This window comes from Emys orbicularis, chromosome 3 (assembly GCF_028017835.1).
Source record: "Emys orbicularis isolate rEmyOrb1 chromosome 3, rEmyOrb1.hap1, whole genome shotgun sequence".
Classification (NCBI taxonomy): Eukaryota; Metazoa; Chordata; order Testudines; family Emydidae; genus Emys; species Emys orbicularis.
The window spans coordinates 4,297,138-4,316,720 of NC_088685.1; the positions used below are offsets into that span (position 1 = coordinate 4,297,138).

The 19,583-nt window shown below is 52.3% G+C and overlaps 1 protein-coding gene across 1 annotated transcript in view; it reads left to right on the plus strand.

Moving 5' to 3' along the window:
* The first annotated feature begins 4,356 nt into the window (after positions 1-4,356).
* Positions 4,357-19,583, plus strand: part of CIMIP2C (ciliary microtubule inner protein 2C) — a 44,274-nt gene continuing 29,047 nt past the window's right edge. Inside the window, exon 1 of the mRNA XM_065402266.1 lies at positions 4,357-4,430. Coding sequence (XP_065258338.1) covers positions 4,357-4,430 — 74 coding nt within the window. The remainder of the gene's footprint in view (positions 4,431-19,583) is intronic.

Genomic DNA, 19,583 nt, shown 5'->3' on the forward strand with positions numbered 1-19,583 from the left:
GTCAAGCACTCCTGTGGAAAAAACTGCAGGGGATTACATCATTATAGACTGTACCATGATGTGTACACGCAAGGGGGGCAAATTAAATTGCACGGGAAACTTTAATTATGGTACTTCCTAAGTTTTAAGTGCTTGACTTGGCAACCTTAAGAATGTTCTTTTAACCTCACTTTTTGTGTGTAATTATGTATTTATGGTAGCAACCACTGTGTACTGCAGGGGTTGGCAACCTTCGGCACGCAGCCCATCAGGGTAATCTGCTGGCGGGCCGTGAGACCTTTTGTTTACGTTGACCATCCGCAGGCACAGCCCCCTGCAGCTCCCAGTGACTGTGGTTCGCTGTTCCCGGCCAATGGGAACTGCGGGAAGCGGCGGCCAGCACGTCCCTGTGGTCCACCGCTTCCCGCGGTTCCCATTGGCCAGGAACGATGAGCTGCGGCCACTGGGAGCTGCGGGGGGCCGTGCCTGCGGACGGTCAACGTAAACAAAATGTCTCACGGCCCACCAGCAGATTACCCTGATGGGCCGCATGCTGAAGGTTGCCGACCCCTGGTCTAAGGAATTTTATCTTACGGTAGTTGGGAAGAACTGTCAAACATTTGGGTTAAAGAGCTGACTCTGGATGATAATACCACTGAGACTTGTAAACGTTAAGACACTTTTAACCTATAGGCCTGCCATACACGAGGGGAAGGGGAAGAGGACAACAGAGAAAGGGGATGGGCTGAAATGATCTCTGACATCACCATGGCACTGAAGAGGAAGATAATGGCTGGCTAATTTACGTCATTTCAGTGTTCCATCACCTAACCTATGGCCGTTCACTGACCAGGCACTGAGAGGAGGGCAGGAACAAACAAAGCAACATCGGATTAGGCTCATCCAGGGAGTGGCTATCAGTTGCGATAGCTAACAACACTTTGCACTCCTTTAGCAGCTTCTGAGGGCCCTTATAAAAAATAGAGATGTGGTATTATCATCTTCCCCATTTTACTGATGGGGAAACAGGCACAGAGACTAATATCTTCTCACTGTTTCCTTGTACTCCCCTGGTAGGTGTGTATGTATCCATCTGTGTCTCTGGTCCTATATTGGGATTGTAACCTCTTTGGAATACAGAATTTCTCTTCTGTGTTTGTATAGCGCCTAGCACAACAGGGTCTTGTAGGGACTGGGTCTCCTAGGCACGACGATAATACAAATACAAGTAAGTGGCCAAGATCACACAGCCAGACGGTGGGAGAGCCGGGAACAGAACATAGCTCTCTTGTGTCCCGCTCCAGATGATTATCCTTCCTGTCTAATATGGAATAATGGAACTGCTAAGGAATACTGGTCTGTAAATGACAATCTTAAAAGATAGTTTTGAAGTGCAGTGTAGAAGCCCTCCCATCTTGTATTTCTTATCCTCAATTTGGGGCCAAAATCTCGCATGCGCTGAAGGCAAGGAGAGTTTTGTCACTGACTAAATGGGTGCAGGATGTGACGCTTCATTTGGCTACCAACTAATTTCATAACATGAAATCAGCCAGGATTGCGGTTTCTCTGCCAAGGTGGTGTGAATGTTAAACTCCAGCCTGGAACAAACGTATACAACTGGACTTGCAAGCCTCTCGAAATCGGGGCTGAGAATGGCAAAGGAGACCGCCTTGACCCTGCAGTTGCAGACACGGTGTGTGTGCGCGTGCTGTTGACAATGCTGAAAACCAGCCAGTGAGAGAGCCGTGGCCTTTCTCATGCACACACCAGAAGTGGCAATGAGTAACCTTGGTTTAGTGCAAACAAAACATACCTCTCATGGGAGTTCTGCTCTGCATAAACAGAAAACAGCCCACACCTTGAGTACTGTGTCCAGTTCTGGTTGCCCCATCTCAAAAAGGATATAGTGGAACTGGAAAGGTTCAGAGACGGGCAACAAAAATGATCAAGGGTACGGAATGGCTTCCATACAAGGAAAGACTAAAAAGATGAGGGCTGTTAAGCTTACAAAAGAGACAACTTAGGGGAGATATGATAGAGATCTATAAAATCATGGCTGGTGTGGAGAAAGTGAGTAGAGAAGCATTAAGTATCAGAGGGGTAGCCGTGTTAGTCTGAATCTGTAAAAAGCAACAGAGGGTCCTGTGGCACCTTTAAGACTAACAGAAGTATTGGGAGCATAAGCTTTCGTGGGTAAGTTATTTACCCTTTCCCATAAAAGAAAAACCAAGGGTCACCCAATGAAATTAATAGGCAGCCTGTTTAATACAAACAAGAGGGAGTAGTTTTTCACATAACACACAATTAATCTGCGGAACTCATTGCCATGGGATGTTGTGATGGCCAAAAGTATAACTGGGTTTAGAGAAGTTCATGGAGGATGGGTCCATCAACTGTTATTAGCCAAGCTGGTCAGGGATATAACTCCATGCTCGGGGTGATCCTACACCTCTGACTGCCAGAAGCCAGGAGGGGAACACAGGGATAGATCTCTCCAAAATTACCCTCTTCTGTATACTGCCCCTGAAGCTCTGGTACTGGCCGCTGTTGGAGATAGGATACTGGGCTAGACAGACTGTATAGCAGTTCTTATGTTATTAACCTTTCACAAAAAACGCTCTGTGGATGGGTATTGATCAATCACTTCCTCCTTGACTCCCACATGTCTTCCATGGCCCCGAACTCTCCTGTTGTGTGGGGCTCATGGTTCTGAGGGTGCTGGGGGGGCACTAGAGGGGCCAATGGCTGGGAGGGCAGGGTGGGGGGGGCTCATGGCTCTGGGGGCGCTCAGGGGGGCACTAGGGGGGCCAATGGCTGGGGTGGCAGGGGTGTGTGGGGCTCATGGCTCTGGAGGCACTGGGGGGACACTAGGGGGGCCAATGGCTGGGGGGCGGGTGTGTGGGGCTCATGGTTCTGGGGGCGCAGTGGGGCCGATGGCTGGGGGGCGGGGTGGGGGGCTCATGGCTCTGGGGGCGCTGGGGGGGCACTAAGGGGCCGATGGCTGGGGGGGCGGGGGTGTGTGGGGCTCATGGCTCTTGGGGGGCACTAGGGGGCCGATGGCTGGGGGGCGGGGGTGTGTGGGGCTCATGGCTCTTGGGGGGCACTAGGGGGCCGATGGCTGGGGGGCAGGGAGGGGGGACTCATGGCTCTGGGGGCGCTGGGGGGGCACTAGGGGGCCGATGGCTGGGGGAGGGTTGTGTGGGGCTCATGGTTCTGGGGGTGCTGGGGGGGCACTAGAGGGGCCAATGGCTGGGGGGGCAGGGTGGGGGGGCTCATGGCTCTGGGGGCGCTCAGGGGGGCACTAGGAGGGCCAATGGCTGGGGGGCGGGTGTGTGGGGCTCATGGCTCTGGGGGCGCAGTGGGGCCAATGGCTGGAGGGTGGGGTGGGGGGCTCATGGCTCTGGGGGCACTGGGGGGACACTAGGGGGCCGATGGCTGGGGGGGCGGGGGTGTGTGGGACTCATGGCTCTTGGGGGGCACTAGGGGGCCGATGGCTGGGGGGCGGGGTGGGGAGGCTCATGGCTCTGGGGGTTCTGGGAGGCACTGGGGGGGCTGATGGTGGGGTGGGGGGGCTCATGGTTCTGGGAGCGGGGTGGGGGGCTCATGGCTCTGGGGGCGCTGGGGGGCCGATGGCTGGGGGGCGGGGTGGGGAGGCTCATGGCTCTGGGGGTTCTGGGAGGCACTGGGGGGGCTGATGGCGGGGTGGGGGGGCTCATGGCTCTGGGGGCGCTGGGGGGCCGATGGCTGGGGGGGCAGGGGTGTGTGGGGCTCATGGCTCTGGAGGCACTGGGGGGACACTAGGGGGGCCAATGGCTGGGGGGCGGGTGTGTGGGGCTCATGGCTCTGGGGGCACTGGGGGGCACTGGGGGGGCTGATGGCGGAGTGGGGGGCTCATGGCTCTGGGGGCGCTGGGGGGACACTAGGGGGATGATGGCTGGGGGGGCGGGTGTGTGGGGCCCTTGGCTCTGGGGGCGCAGTGGGGCCGATGGCTGGGGGGCGGGGTGGGGGGCTCATGACTCTGGGGGGGCACTGGGGGGGCGATGGCGGGGGGGCAGGGAGGGGAGGCTCATGGCTCTGGGGGTTCTGGGGGGCACTGGGGGGGCTGATGGCTCTGGGGGGACACTAGGGGGCCGATGGCTGGGGGGCGGGGTGGGGAGGCTCATGGCTCTGGGGGGGCTCTGGGGGGGGTCAAGGGGGGGGCAGGGAGTGTCCGTCCCCCTTGCGGCCCCGCCCCGCAGCCGGGCCCCGCCCGCCGCCTTGCCCGGCCCGTTGCCCGGTGACGGTGTTTGTGACCCGGCCCCGCCCGGGCGCTGCCGCGGCCTCACTTGGCGGCTGCCCCGGAGCGAGCGAGGGGCCGGACCGAGCCGAGCCCGCGCCATGGCCTCCCGCAGCGCCGGGACCCTCCTGACCCAGAACCGCGCCACCTACGTACCGCCGGCTCTCATGCCCGGGTAACGGGGGACCCCCCATCGCCCCCATAGCCCTCTGCACCCCCACCAGCCTCCCCTGAACCCCCCCATAGCTCCCCTGCACCCCCATAACCCTCTGCACCCTCATAACCCCTTCCCCCCACAAACCTCCGCACCCCCATAGCTCCCCTGTACCCCACCAACCTCCCCTGCACCCCCACCAACCTCTCCTGCACCCCCATAGCCCCCTGCACCCCATAGCTCCCCTGCTCCCCCACCATCCTCCCCTGCACCCCCATAGCTCCCCTGCACCCCCAGCCCCATAACCCTCTGCACACCCCATAGCCTCCCTGCACCCCCATAACCCTCTGCACCCCCCATTGCCCCACTGTGCCCTGTACCGCCTCTCAGCCCCCCGACCCCATAGCCCCCGAGCCCCATCAATTCCTGGGACCCCCATCAACCTCCCCTGCACCCCCATAACCCCGCACAGCCCCATAGTCCCTCCCCACCAGCCTCCTCTGTGCTCCCCATCAGTTCCCTGACCCCAGAGCCCCCTTCCCCCATCAATCCCCTTCCCCCCATAACCCCTTCTCCCCACCAACCTCCCCTGCATCCCCATAACCCCTTCCCCCACCAACCAGCCCTGCACTCCCATCAACTCTTAGGACCCCCCCCATGAGCCCCCTGAACCCCCACCAACCTCCCCATAGCCCCCCTATGCCCCCACCAACCCCTGAGCCCCCGATCAACATCCCCATTGCCCCTTGTATCCCCGTCACTCACTGCACACACAATCCATCAACTGCTGGGCCCACCCCATTGCCCCCTGCGCTCTTCATAACCTCCCATCACCCCCACCAACCCCCATAGCCCCCGTGTACCCTCATTAACTCACAGGGACCCCCATTGTCCCCCGCACTCCTCATCAACCCACAGGGACCCCTGCATCCCATCAACACCCGGGACTCCCCATATCCCCCTCCACCCCATCAACCCATGGGACCTCCCATAACCCTCTCTACCCCCATTAACCCCCCAGGGAACCCCACACCCCTGCACCCCCAACTAACTCACAGGGACTGCATAGCCCCCTGCACCCTCACATCAACCCACAGGGACTCCCCATAGCCTGCTGCACCCCCCATTAACCCCTGGAAGCCCCATAGCTCCCTGCACCTCCCATAGCTTCCTGCACACACACCCCACTAACCGTCATAGCCCCCTACATCCCCATTAACTCCTGGGGACACCCATAATCCCCATATTAACCCCAGGAGAACCCCCTCCACAGTCCCCTATGTCCTCCCATTAAGCCCAGGACCCTGCTTTTGAGGGTTCCTCCTATCTCTAACCCCCCACATGCTACTTCTGTCACTCCATATAGCCCCCTTTTCCAGGAGTAGGTGTCCCCATCCATTGCTCCCTATGTTCCCCCCATCCTTCAGACACTCCCCCATTGCCTCCACTCCCCCTTCCCTAGAGGCATCCCACATCTATCATCCCCTACACATCCTCTCTGGGGCATGGGAATCCCACATAATTTCTTCCCAAGTTCCTTACACTTATCTTGGGGGAAAACACCCTCTAACTACCCCAGAGTATGGAAAATCCCCCTCGCCAGTCTATGCATTCTCCCCACGGGTGACCCAATACCCCCACCGGAAGGGGAGAATGGAGAGGGTTTGAATCACGCATAGAGGGGGAGATCAGGGTTGTACACGTAGAGATCATAAGATAGGGTTGTGCATGGAGGCTGCTGTTTACGGGGGTACAGAAAGGGCGGGTGCAATTTACGGGGTGGAGGAAGGGGGCATAAAGGGAGGGGATTCAAACCAATAGCGACTCAAGGGGTGCAGATACCCCTCTGCCCACCAAAGGTGTGTCCAGGAAAAGGGACCCTTGTAATGTGCTCTCATCAATTACTTTGGGCTTGCAGTATTGAAACCTGGGTAGGGCAAACAAATTCTCCTGGGTTATGATGATAGCCTGTTCGGGTCCCCTCCCGCTCTGGACTCTGTTGGATTGATAATAGAAACAAATTGCAGAGGCCGTCCCTCCACCCAGGGCTTTGGAGCTGTGCTCCGGCTCCGCTCCAGCTCCAGGCAAACACCTGCAGCTCTACTGCTCCAGAGCTGCTCCGCGCTCCAGCTCCGGGCTCCGCTCCAAAGCCCTGCCCCCACCCCCATCCCAAGAAATCCCTCTCTCCCAACTCTCAGATCTAGGGAGCTCTGCTCACCCTAACATTTACCATGAGACTCCGGGCCAAGACAGCCAGGACCTCTGAGAGCCGCTCTCTCCGTCTGGTGCTGTTGGAGGAATAATCACACCTGCCAACATCTCCAGGCAAACCAAGGAGATTTTCAATGTGCATAAATCTGCAAATTTCCATACATTTAAGCAGGCTCTGTCTAGGACAGAACAGCCATACTGGGCAGCCCAATGGTCCATCTAGCCCAGGATCCTGTATTCCCACAGTGGCTGGTGCCAGGTGTTTCAGAGGGAATGAACAGAACAGGGCACTTTATCGAGCGATCAATCCCCTGTCATCCAGTCCCAGCATCTGGCAGTCAGAGGCTTCAGTACACTCAGAGCAGGGGACTGTGTCCCTGACCATCTTGGCTAACAGCCATTGATGGACCTATCCTCCAGGGACGTATCTAAATTATTTTTTGAAGCCAGTTAAACTTTGGGTCTTCACAACATCCTCTGCCAACAAGTTCCACAGGCTGACTGTGCGTTGTGTGAAGAAATACTTCCTTATGCTTGTTTGAAACCTGCTGCCTTTTAATTTCATTGGGTGGCCCCTAGTTCTTGTGTTATGAGAAGGAGTAAATAACACTTCCTTATTCACTTTCTCCACACCAGTCATGAGTTTATAGACCTCTGCATATCCCTTCTTAGTTGTCTCTTTTGCAAGCTGGGGATTTGCCCCCAGTATTGCTATCAGTGTAGCTATCCCAGTTCCACTCTTTATGTAGACAGGCAAAGCTGTGATTTTATCCACTGGGGAATAACGCAGGGTAAACTCCACCAGTGAAAATAGTGGCTTTGCTGGCTATACTAAGAATGGCATTGGTGCAGCTACACAGTCTAGGAAAAGATACACAGAGGCCCCTCCATGAACTAATCACCTGCTCCCCTCCAAGCAGAGCCCCCCATGAATTCATCCACCCCCCAGCCCCAACACCACTTGAGCTCCCAAGCACGCCTCTTCAGATTCTGCGGCTGCCACGTCTTGCCCTGTTGCTTTACTCGGTTTACCCAGCTGCTCTGCCCCCTCTCAATGCAGGGTGAAGCTGGGAATACACGCGCACATGGTTGGCACAGTAGGTGGTTTCTTCACTTCCCAGCCCTAGCAGGGGGGCAGCATTAGGAGTCAGAGGGCAGAAACTGCGCATTGGAGAAGGGAAATAGCTGCTCAGCGCATTGAGAAACCCCAGTTGGCTGCCTGCCTCCAGGAGGCAGGGACATGGGGAAGGCAGCCAATCAGAGGTGAGTTCCCTATAGACTGACAGGCCTTCCTTGTAGAAGGGGATGGAAAACCTGAAGTCTAATGGGAAACCTGTGGCATTGGCAGGTCAGGATGTAGTGGAGACAGATGTCTGGTATGATGCTGAGGGACATGATGAGAAGGACCAAGAATGAGGTGCCTGTGAGCAGGAGACACCTGATATCCACCTCAAAACACCATCAGGCAAGCCCTGCTCTGGAGATCTCCAGCTCAGCTGGATTAGTCTTGCCATGTCCTGGAGACACAGAACCAGACTGCCTACTAGCTGTAGCACGGGATGTTTTGTGAATAAAATATTATAAGCCTTTGAGCCAGCTGTGCTGCAGCTTTGGCTAAAATGACAGATGGTTTGCCTGGCCTCGGGGTTGTAGCTACATTGGGGAAAATTCACTGATGTCACTGGCAATTTTAGCCCTGTATCTAGTTGTCACCTTAAAGTGAAATATTGATTTGATAATTCATGAGCATCTCTCCCTTTTTTAATACATAAGGACCCCCAAATGCTTTAAGCCCTGATTTACAGGTGATTAGAAATCATTGCGTTTAGCACAGAAGAGGTGTCTGGAGTGAACCAGGGCAGTGTTTAACACTTCACAGCAATGCTGCACAACAGTTTAAGACAGGAAATGTAGTATGCAGAGCCCCATTGAACCTGGAGGAGATTTGGAATTTGGCCTCAGCACTGGGGTTAACACCCTATGCTTAAGACCTTTGATGACCGCAGGGACTCAGGACTTTGGTTTAACATCTCGTCTCAATGTGATAGTTCTTGTAATTAGAAAGAAAGTTAGATTATTGCAGCATTTTTACATTGCCAGCTAGACTGTGGTACGGAGCCTGCAGTGTAGCCGTCAAAGCAAGGGCCTGATCCTGTGAAACGTTGCTCCCCTGAGCAGTTTCTGTTCACATGTGTAGTCTCATCAGCGTCAACGTGGGCTGTGTCAGAGTTTTCAGGCGTGGGCCCTGCGGATGGAGAGAGTCCGTGTGAGCGCAGGGATCAGATGCACTATGTAACACTTTTGGAAGAACCCCACTTCTTTCTCTTCCCTTTTATTATTTCTCTTGCAGCAGTGCCATAGAACCTCAGGTCTGGTCTACATTACAGACTTATATCGGTATAACTATGTCGTTCGGGGGGTGAAAAATCCACCCTCTTGAGTGATGATGTTCTACCAACCTAGCCCGCTGTGTAGACAGCACTCTGTCGGAGGGAGAACTTCCAGCCTGAGACCAGAAGGCTACACGGCAATGAAACAGCCCCTGAGCCCGAATCAGCTGGCATGGGCCAGCTGCAGGTTTTTCATGCTGTGTAAACATACCCGCAGTCATTGGCTTCTCTGGAGACTGTGCCAGCAAATGCCAATTGTGGTGGTGGGTTTTTCTGAAGGGGACAAGGTGTCCAGGAGCTGGATTGCAGCCCACCAAAGAGCCCTCAGATGGGAACTGTTTTCGGTCTACCCCTCAGAATGGATTTCTAGGAGGTGGTAGGATCTCGATCCCATTACCAGTCCTCTTCGTCATCCAGTCCCCTGTTTTTATACTACAAGTATTAAACTCCTCCGCACTGACAGCTCAGTACTCCACATTAGTTACAGTATTAGCTACAAATGTGATGTCTGCAGTGCTCCCTGCATAGAGCACACTGCTTCCAAGAGGAGCCTTACAGCTGGGTCAAATCATTGGTTTTCAGAGGGAGCAGTCTGCTGTTCCGGCTGTGATCTGGACTCTGGAAAAGCAAAGTCCCTGTGCTTTATGTTGGGTGGGTTTTCCATGGGCCCTTTTTTGCACAGCCGGAGACAAATGGGCTGATTGCTTTCTCAGCTGCAGCAAAACAACTGGCGTCCCTTATTTATTGTTTGTATAGCAACAGCTGTGCTCTAGGGGCTTTCCAGGCAGGTCGTTAGACTCAATTCTTGCCCCGAAGCGCTTACAACCAGAGTATTGTAGGTCCCTTCTCTGGTGACTTCTGGCACTTGGGAGCTGCTCCATCTCTGGCCGATCCAGGACCCACTCTCCGCTTGCCCTCTCAGGATGTCCTATGTTCTCTCACCCTATCTCTCTCCGAAATAGACAGGCTGGGTAGTCGGGCCTTTCCCTACTTTGGTCCCTTCCTTCCCCCCATTCTTATTTTGCTGTCCTAGTGCCTAGGATCAGCTAGTCAGATTGTGATGTAACAGTGCAGTCTGCCCAGGCAGTTACCCTGGCATCTGGATGCCACTCCATTAACACCACAGAGGTGGGAAAACAGTAACCCTATTCCTCTAGTGTCTCACGATTCCCATTTTGGTTTCTGGCCCCCAGGTCTACGTGCGGAGTCCAGAAGAGTAACAATGGGATAGTGAGACACCAAACCATGTATCAGTTACGCTGCTTGGAAAATTAGCTTTAACTAGGTCATCGCTGGGCACAAAATGCTTTTCCATGGCCCTTTGTGTAACTGTGTAGTGCCTCTCAAGTTTTATAGAGGGCAGCTGTCGTCTCTAGATTTAACCCATTAGTCACTGCCGCACTGTGTCCATAGCTTAGAACCAATTTTCCTTAGGCACCTCTGAATTAACAGAGCGCAAGGAGGTACCTGGTACATCCAGCCACATTTGGGAACGGCAGTTCATGGATTGTAACAGACTGGAGTTCAAAGTAGTTTCCTTCTTTTGTCGATGAGCCCCTGAACGACGATGTACCTAGAAGCAGTTCCACAACCACATAGGGCTTTATCCTGATTTTGTCCCAGTATAATAATGGGAAACGTGATCATAATTAGGCCTAATCTTGAAAGAGGAAATAAGGGTTCTGGTGTATTTCCCCTCTCCCTCAAACCTCTATCAGCCGCACTCGGCCAGTAGATTCTCTCTGGTCCCAGAGCTATTATTACTGGGATGGGAAAGGCGTAGTAAGTAGCAGGCTGAGTCGGAAAGAGCTGCCTGTGAGAAAAGATCAAAGAGCTACATCTGGGTAGCTTAGCTAAGTGGCAGCTAAAGAGGGATGTGATGGTCTGCAGGTATCTGAAGACTGTAAAACACCAAGGAGGCAGAGGGATGGGTCAGGGTGGCGGGGGGAGGGGGTTCGAAGAAGGGAAATTCAGTTCTAGTAGGTTGTAGAATCATTTCCCAGGGGAAGTGGTGAAAGCCCCGATGCTTGGGACATGTACATCCAGAGGAGAGGGATTAGATGATCTAATCATTTTTCTCTCTGAATATCCATTTCTGTGATCCTGTTTACATCCCAAAACATGGAGAAAGTGAATAAGGAAAAGTTATTTACTTGTTCCCATAATATAAGAACTAGGGGCCACCAAATGAAATTAATGGGCAGCAGGTTTAAAACAAATAAAAGGAAGTTCTTCACACAGCGCACGGTCAACCTGTGGAACTCCTTGCCTGAGGAGGTTGTGAAGGCTAGGACTATAACAGGGTTTAAAAGAGAACTAGATAAATTCATGGAGGCTATTAGCCAGGATGGGTAAGGAATGGTGTCCCTAGCTTCTGTCTGTCAGAGGGTGGAGATGGATGGCAGGAGAGAGATCACTTGATCCTTACCTGTTAGGTTCACTCCCTCTGGGGCACCTGGCATTGGCCACTGTTGGTAGACAGGATACTGGGCTGGATGGACCTTTGATCTGACCCAATACGGCCGTTCTTATGTTCTTATGTTAAGAACGTGAAGTTTGCAGAGCCAGGCCCTCAAAAGTTAGGAAATGCCACAGTGAAGGCTGCCATGCAACCTGTATTCATTCCCCTGTGCATGTGCACTGTATGTATTTAATTACACGATTGCATATTCTTTTTTCCCACAGGCCCCTGCCTTATTCAGTGAATGGGTAGCTCTTCAATATTTCATTTTATGCTATACATTCAACGTGTAGTGCCAGGCCTTATTTAACATGCCCTTTCCAAAGTCTGCACTGACTACAAAATTACCGATTCCCTCATGTATGCAGGGTTGATGTAGCCATGTCGGTCCGAGGATGTCAGAGAGACAAGGTGGGTGAGGGAGTAGCTTTTATTGGACCAACTTCTGTTGGGGAGAGAGACAAACTTTTGAGCCACAAAGAGCTCGTCTCTGAGCATCACAGCTAAATGCACGGTGGAGCGGATTATGAGCTAATTACTTACACTAAACAATTGTAGTACTTAGGATATTTTTTTCAAAGCATGGCTCCAAATCAACGTGGGCTGCAGCTGGAAGTGCTCGGCACTTCTCCAGATCAGATCCCAAGTGACTCAAGTTGCACACCCAGCCAAGCAGGAACACACAAGTGATGGCCAGGTGTGAAAAGTGTGGGTTAAGGGACTTGCCCCTCATCACGTAGGAACAGGCAAGGATAGACTCCAGTTCGCCAGGGTGGCATTCAACTGCCTTAACCACAAGGCCAGACATACTCTTCCTGCAATCCCTGGCCTCCTTTACTATACGTTTTTCAACTTCTGCAACAACAAATGAGACAGCGGTTCTAATAGACAACAGCCTCCTTCACTGCACATCCCTGATTCTTCTCAGAGCAGGTCCATCCAGTGCACTGAGGCAGGAGTCCTGTGGAAGCAATACTATGTGATCATGCAATTATAGATTGTATCATAATGCACATGCACAAGGGTTGCAAAGGCAACCTTAATACTGGCATCTCCTAACTTTGCAACCTTAATGTTATATTAACATAGTTTAAGATGTAGTTTCCCAATTTTAAACAAACAAACAAACAAACAAACAAACAAACAGTAATTCAATCACATGGACTCCCACTGACTCCCACTTGAGTCATCAGCCGTGTTTGGCTCTTTAGATCCACAACCCAGATCTCTCTGACTTGAGCTAACAGTAGTAGGCTGTTATCCTCTAAGTGACCCAGTCAGCATGGGAGTCGGAAATGAGGTACACACCTTGCTCGTGGGTTTCACAAAAGTAATTCTTAAACAATCCCCAGGAAAGTCAAGATGCAGAAATATTAAGGTTGAGATTTGAATCATATCAAAGTCGGGAAATACTTGCAGGTGTGGTTGACTTGGCACCCCTAGTTTAGCCACATTGCACATATAGGTTAGAGGGATATTCAACAATGAATAACATGTTGCATTTAGAGAACACATTTCATCCATGCATTAATTTCAGTTTGGCCTCTAGGCATTACCATAATAGAAATCAATCAATCATTGGTTTCAAAGTGCTTTGCAAATGTGGGCAAGTATCATTAGCACCCCTTGACAGATGGGGCAGCTCAGGCATAGAGAGAGGGGATGTGAGACCTTCAGCCTCAGGAAGCCAATGGCTAAGCTGTGATTAGAACCCAGGTGTCCTGGCTCCCAGCCTTGGGTCCAGTCCCCTAGATAACAGCACTTACAGTCATGCAAAACACTGCATATGCACAAAGAGGCCAAGATATGGTTGCTGTAGGACGCATGGCTTTGCACCTCCTGTTTTTTGTGCCTATAAATTCTCAACTACAGTGTTCCATAAACCAGCCAACGCTTTTCATTCCTGGTGAGTTTCCTCTGTGTCCTTTAAAGTCCTTGCAACTCGCAGGCTTTCTCCAGCTGAAATTTAGGGCTTCTTTGTCGGACCAGTTTTGTGGTGTCTAGTCTCAGTAAGAAGTCTGAGGGTTCTGTAGGTTCAGACTATCCTTGTAGATCATTTAATGGATCAACCTGTTTTCAGAAGAGTGGCCATACGGGGTCAGACCAGCAGTCCACCTAGCCCAGTATCCTGTCTGTGACAGTGGCCAGTCCCAGAGCCTCAGGGGGAGGGAACAGAACAGTTAATTAAGTTAAAATCCCATGTCATTAATTTCTTAAGATGACTGCCTGAGTCGGAGATGCCTTTTTTACTGTGTGGTAGAAGAAAACTGCGGAGGATTGTCTCACCTCATTAATATTTCCTTATTGATACATAATACGTTATGTGATCGAGCGAGACAGACTTTTCAAACACACTCTACTACGGTATCTTACCATGTCTTGAAAGTAGTTCACCTGCTTTTAGCCTTACTTATCTTCCGTTCGGCCTGAAACACCCTTGTCCCAGGGAATTCAGATGAGTATCTGCTCTTCCTCCCTTTGTGTGTGGAGAGCAGCACACGGTGCTGTACCATCTACCACCTCTCTTCCCATCTTCATCTGTCTTCTTTCCCTGTTCTTTTTCTTAGGCTAGATTTTTTAAAGGTATTTGGACCCTTAACTCCCATTGATTTCAGGCAAGTTTGTGCCAGCTGGGAGCCAGTTTCTCTATTAAAGGTGGAAGCAATAATTAAGGCTGCACAAGTGTATCCATTTTGAGGAATCATTGACAGTTGCTTGTCACTTTGTCAGTCTTACTTTTCTGACCGGTTTGTTCTTGGCTGAGAGCGATAGGTTTTCTTTTTAAGTTTCAGCAAAATTGGTTGAGCCATTTTCAAGAACAAAGATGATGGGGAACAAACACCTTTCCCATTACAAAAAAGGGACTTCTTAAATATCTCTAGTGCTTTGGTGCCAGGTGGAAGAAGAGATGAGGAATTTGGCACGGAGAACGGATGGGCCTTTCCACAGACTGGTGAAATGTGGTTGTGATTTGGCAGAGTTAGAAGAGCTCCTGGTTTCTGCAGTGCAATCGCTTCATGGCCTGCCAGCATTTCTTTGCATGGCCAGTGACGGAAGGCAGACTTTGTGGCTGAACAAGTCATTCTTAGTAGCTGTTCCTTGGAGACGGGCACCAAACACTCCTTAGGTACCGGAAGGGTGGGCTCACTTGCTTAGATGTGACCCAGGGCAGGCATCAGTTCAGGGCAAACTACTAGCAGGTAGTTGGGTGTAAGAAAACAAAAGGTCTTTTATTTAGCAGTCCTCCTGCATCAGACTTACCCAGCACCAGCAGGTAAGTCACTGGAACAGTAGTCCCAGCTCAGGTCTGCCTACACTCAGATAGGCTCTGGCAGGCCGCAGTCTCGTGTGCAGCTCCTGATCCCAACCAGGCCTTTCAGGAAGTGCGAGCTCCAGATCCGCCCTCCTTCCCACTCAGCTGAGCTGTGCTCTCTCCCTCCCAGCCCGGCATCTGCCACAGGCAGCTCATTAACTCTTTCTTAGCCAATGTGGGGTTTGCATCACAGTCGCTCTAGCCACATTGTGGAGTAGGAGGCGGGAAGAAGCCCCACATGAGCCCCATGTGTTGCACCCAAATCTGGCTGCATCACTGTTATTTACCGTTCTCCATGCTGGAAAAGGCGGTGGAATACAGTGTCCATAGTACAGAGGAAGCGATGGACCAGACTCTCATACTTTGCTCATGCTGATTAGTCCCATACTCAGCATGAATCAGATGATCAGAATCTGGCCCATTGTTGGAAACAGCTGGTTTTTTTTATCAAGGACCCTGAGATTAACACTCCTGCTCTCATGAAAAGTGCCCTGGGGCCTTTAATGACCACGAATGAGCAAGACCTTGACGTTGCTTCTCATTTAAAGATGAGCTCAGGAAAGCTCCCAGCACTGAATGCACTTACTGTCTGAAAACCCAGCAGGTGCTCTAGATTTTCCATGCCAATCCAGGCCGTTTCATGCACAAGAAATTTGGACTGATAGGAAAAGAAAGAAAGAAAAAAATCCAGTTAGTTGTAGGGTTTGGGTTTTCTCCCTCTCCCCAGTGCAGATAGAATGGAGCTAGCTGGAACAGGTACTGTTTCTTTGCTTCATCTCTCCAGATTCCAGAGGGGTAATTTGGAGCATTCTGTCCATCAAATAAGCAGCACACCATAATTTTATATGAGGCATACAATAACTGCCAGTTATGGTACGTCTGTGAAATGAGGATTGGCTGAGAGCGAGGAGAACTTGGCAACACTAAGGACTGTCTTCAAGAGACGTGTCTCAGGCTAGTGTCTCTCAGGATTCCACCACTGAGACACGGGGAAAAAAATATCCTAGGGCAGTCTAGATATGTTGAGTCATAAATGTTTATCTTAAAGCAGAATCGATCTTGTTCTCACTCCGCGTCTGGATCCCACATACCGTGAATTATACACATTGATTCTCTCCCCATCAGTCCCTCGCAACAGAGACTGTCAGGCTGAGATTTTCACAGGAACCAATGGGATTTAGGACCCCACCTCCCATTGAATTTAATTGGTTTCCTTGCTAGACCCTTTGGGTTCCTTTGCATCTATGTTTTTTTGTTGTTGTTCACCATAACAGTAGCTATTGGACAGATTTCTCTCTTCTCCTCTGAGATGTTTCAGTTGATTATAAAGCATAAATCTTTAGATTTCTAAGCAGCATCTTATTTGGCAAGATCCTATTGTTACAACCTCACCACTCGGTTATTTTTCACCATCCAAAATGCTCTTTAGAGGCAATATGCAGAAAATCTTTATCTTGCAGCCAAATTCACTCCGGATCCCCCTATGAATTAACACAGTCAGAAAGAAAAGCAAGTGCTCTGTTCAATCCAGCCTCGTGCAGAATCGAAACCAGGGATCAAACACACTGTCTGTGAATCCATCATAAGTTTGCCTTCTTTGCTTTCGCTGTAATGTAAATTTTCCCCACTGAAATCAGAAAGCCTAAGGGTATTAGCATTGCAGTAAAGCTGGTTCCATGCAATCATTACAATGAGCCACCGTGAGAATAATGTCAACTCGTATAAATTCTGTGCAGACTTACTGAAGGCATAAATGGCTTTGGGGGGCGGGGGGATAGAAGAGGGGATATATTACAGCTTCATAGCTACTCTTTAAGCTCTTATTATTAGTAAGATTTTCAGCTACAAATGTTGCCAGAGCTACCAGGAATTCCACCGAATCTATTTGAGGAGCCAGATCCTGAAGTGAATGGAGCGATGTCAGTTTCCACCAGCTGAGGATCTGGCTTTACATATTTACCATGGTGCTGAAGCAGGATGTGCGTGTCGAGCTAGGTGATGATCGGTTCCGACCCCCTGCCAGAACAGCCTGGGTACGATCGCACAACAGAGGGTAGGAAACCGCTGCTGTGCTGAATCTTAGCCAGGCTGCTGCGTACTGCCAGGCAGCCAAGAACTGCGACGGGAGCAGGGTTGAGCCCGAGAAGTGAAGGCAAGTCGTTTGCAATTGCAGAGCCAACGGGGAGGCCTTTGGGAAGGGGGTGGTGCCGAGGGAGCAGCAAGAGAGGACGTTGGGTTTCGCAGTGGCGGGTTGGCTAGGTGGGAGGGAAGCCAGGTAGGTGTCAGGAACTGTCAAAGCATGGGCCAGGGTTCTGAGGGAAGGAAGGGAAGGATCTTGGAGATGTTACAAAGGAAGAAGCGGCAGGATTGAGCAGCCAGCTGGGATGTGAGGGGCGACATACGCGTTATGCCTGCACTGCACCACGGGCCTGCACACCTGTTAGCTAGCCCAGCGAAAAATACCAGTGACAACAGGGCAGCATGTGTCAGTGTCCAGGACGTGAGTGGTTGAGCCCAGTGGTTAGAACAGGCATCAGGCCTAGTGGTTAGAGCAGGCGGCAGCGCCAAGAGTCTCAGGGTGAGAGCTGAGATCAGGAATCAGAGCCAAGGGTCCGGTCCGGGTTACCTGGAGTGAGAAGAGTGAGTGCTTTGAGCAGCTACTGCCCTGCTGCTGCTGCAGGGCTTAAAAGCCAGGCTGCTGATGCTTCCAGCCAACCAGGCAGTCTACTACAGGCCGGCTGCGCTCGGTAGATAATCTGGAGATTGGCTCTGCTGCAGGCCCTGATTCCTGACAGAATGGGCGTCAGCTCAGGCTAGCAATGCAAGTACTTGCGAGGGTCCCCGGTGTGCTTGGACTGCCCACGCTACAGCCCCTGCCACTGCATCCTCACAGCTGGTTTTAGCCGTGCTAGCGAGATTTTTAGCCTGTGCTGCAGTCACACCACTGATCTCAGGGTAATTGCACCCTGCGGTGCGAGCATAGAGAACGGCAGAATCACTGGCGGACTGCCTGTGCTGGAGGAGGAGGATGGGGACGGCTTGCTGGGGGGAGATGACGAGATGCGTGCTCGGTGTGTTGCGTTTGTGATTGTGGCGTCTGGGAAAAGAGGCCTGAGAGACAGCGGCAGATGCGTGTCTGTGCAGACTGCGTCAGATCTGTGTATCTGCTGTTCACAGCACACCAGTCACCCCAGTATCTAGGCAGCCTGCTATCAGGTCAATTGCGGGTGTGTTTGCAGCTTACCATCATAGAATATCAGGGTTGGAAGGCACCTCAGGAGGTATCTAGTCCACCCCGCTGCTCAAAGCAGGACCAATCCCCAGACAGATTTTTGCTCCAGATCCCTAAATGGCCCCCTGACGGATTGAACTCAGCCCTGGGTTTAGCAGGCCAATGCTCAAACCACTGAGCTATCCCTCCCCCCAAAAGCAGCTCTCCCTGGCTGTCCCAGAGGAAGAATCGCTACCATCTCCGCTGTTGGGTCCTTAGCAGCAATCGCAGTACATCAGAATGTCCCTTTGAGAGAAGTCACCTGGGTTCTGTCACTCAGCTAGGGCAGCCAGGCACTTCAACGGGCCTCCACTTATCCGGGGGCTTCTACCTTACAGGAAATGCGGGGGCTGCTCGGCAGCCCGTATCGTGCCCCTAGCTGCCGGGGCAGTTCTTTGATCGTCTCGTCTACGGTGGTTTTTCCTCCCCTTCTCCTGAACCTTTTGTGAAACTCAGTTCATGTGCCACCAAAGTGGCTAGGTGGTTCTTTTATTCAAATGAAGTGGGAGTGTGGCTAGGATCTCTTTTGAACCTGGGGGCTTGGGGCAGTGGCAAAGAGGTTAGTTCTCCATCAATAGCCCAGCCCAGGGAAAGCACAGCTTGGAGAATTCTTTATTTTAGTGGAGGGGGGGAAGAATCCAAAGAAGAAAAATCTTCTCGCTGCTGCCGGAGGGTGGGCAATTGGGGATGTGGGTGACTGGCTGCTGCGGCTCATGCTAATGCCTAGGCTGGGGTACGTCACCCCCTCCAGTGTCTGGCAGCTGGATCTCGTAGCAGGGCCGCTCCAGCTCGCCGGGAAGCAGGGCGTGCGAGTCGAGCTCCGTGCCTTGATCGGAGTCACTTGGTGAGGAGCTCTGACAAGCTAGACAGCTGCTCCCTGGAGTCCCGGCGGGTGGGAAGCCGTTTCAGGGTGAACCAGCAAGCCGTGTTCTATGGAAACAGCCAGTGCTTACCAGGGCTGGGACAGCCTGGGCACCCGGCTCCCCCTTAGTCCCAACCCTAAGGGCTTGGTCCCACTTCGTCTCCCCTTGCCAGAGACAGCGGCCTAGGCAGAACATGGCTTACCGGGCTTTGACCGCGGAGGGACAGCTCCACCAACCAGGAGCGGATTCGGTGCAGTATGCACTGTGCAGCTGTTGCTTAACTGCCCCCCCTTAGCTGGTGTTCGTCAGCCGGATGTTCACGCCCCCTTGTTCCACCTGGCATGAAGCACCATGTCCCATTGGGCGATGGGCTAATTACCCCATCCCTTTTCCTTACGCCGTGTGTTATGTGCATGGGCCCTGCGTACACCCTTTATTATTACCTTGTTCAGCTAGCCCCACCCGGGTGGGACCTGAGGGGCGCTGTGATGAATCTGGGGGATGAGACCACCAGGGGCTGGAGCAAGGATAGCGGGATGGCCTCGAACTCCTGGATCCCGGGATCCCCACCAAGTTTTGAGTGAGGGGTCCATATCCTTTCACAGGGTGGGGGCAAACCCAGCCCCTCTCCAACGACATGCTGTTGGGAAAACTCTGCAAGACAT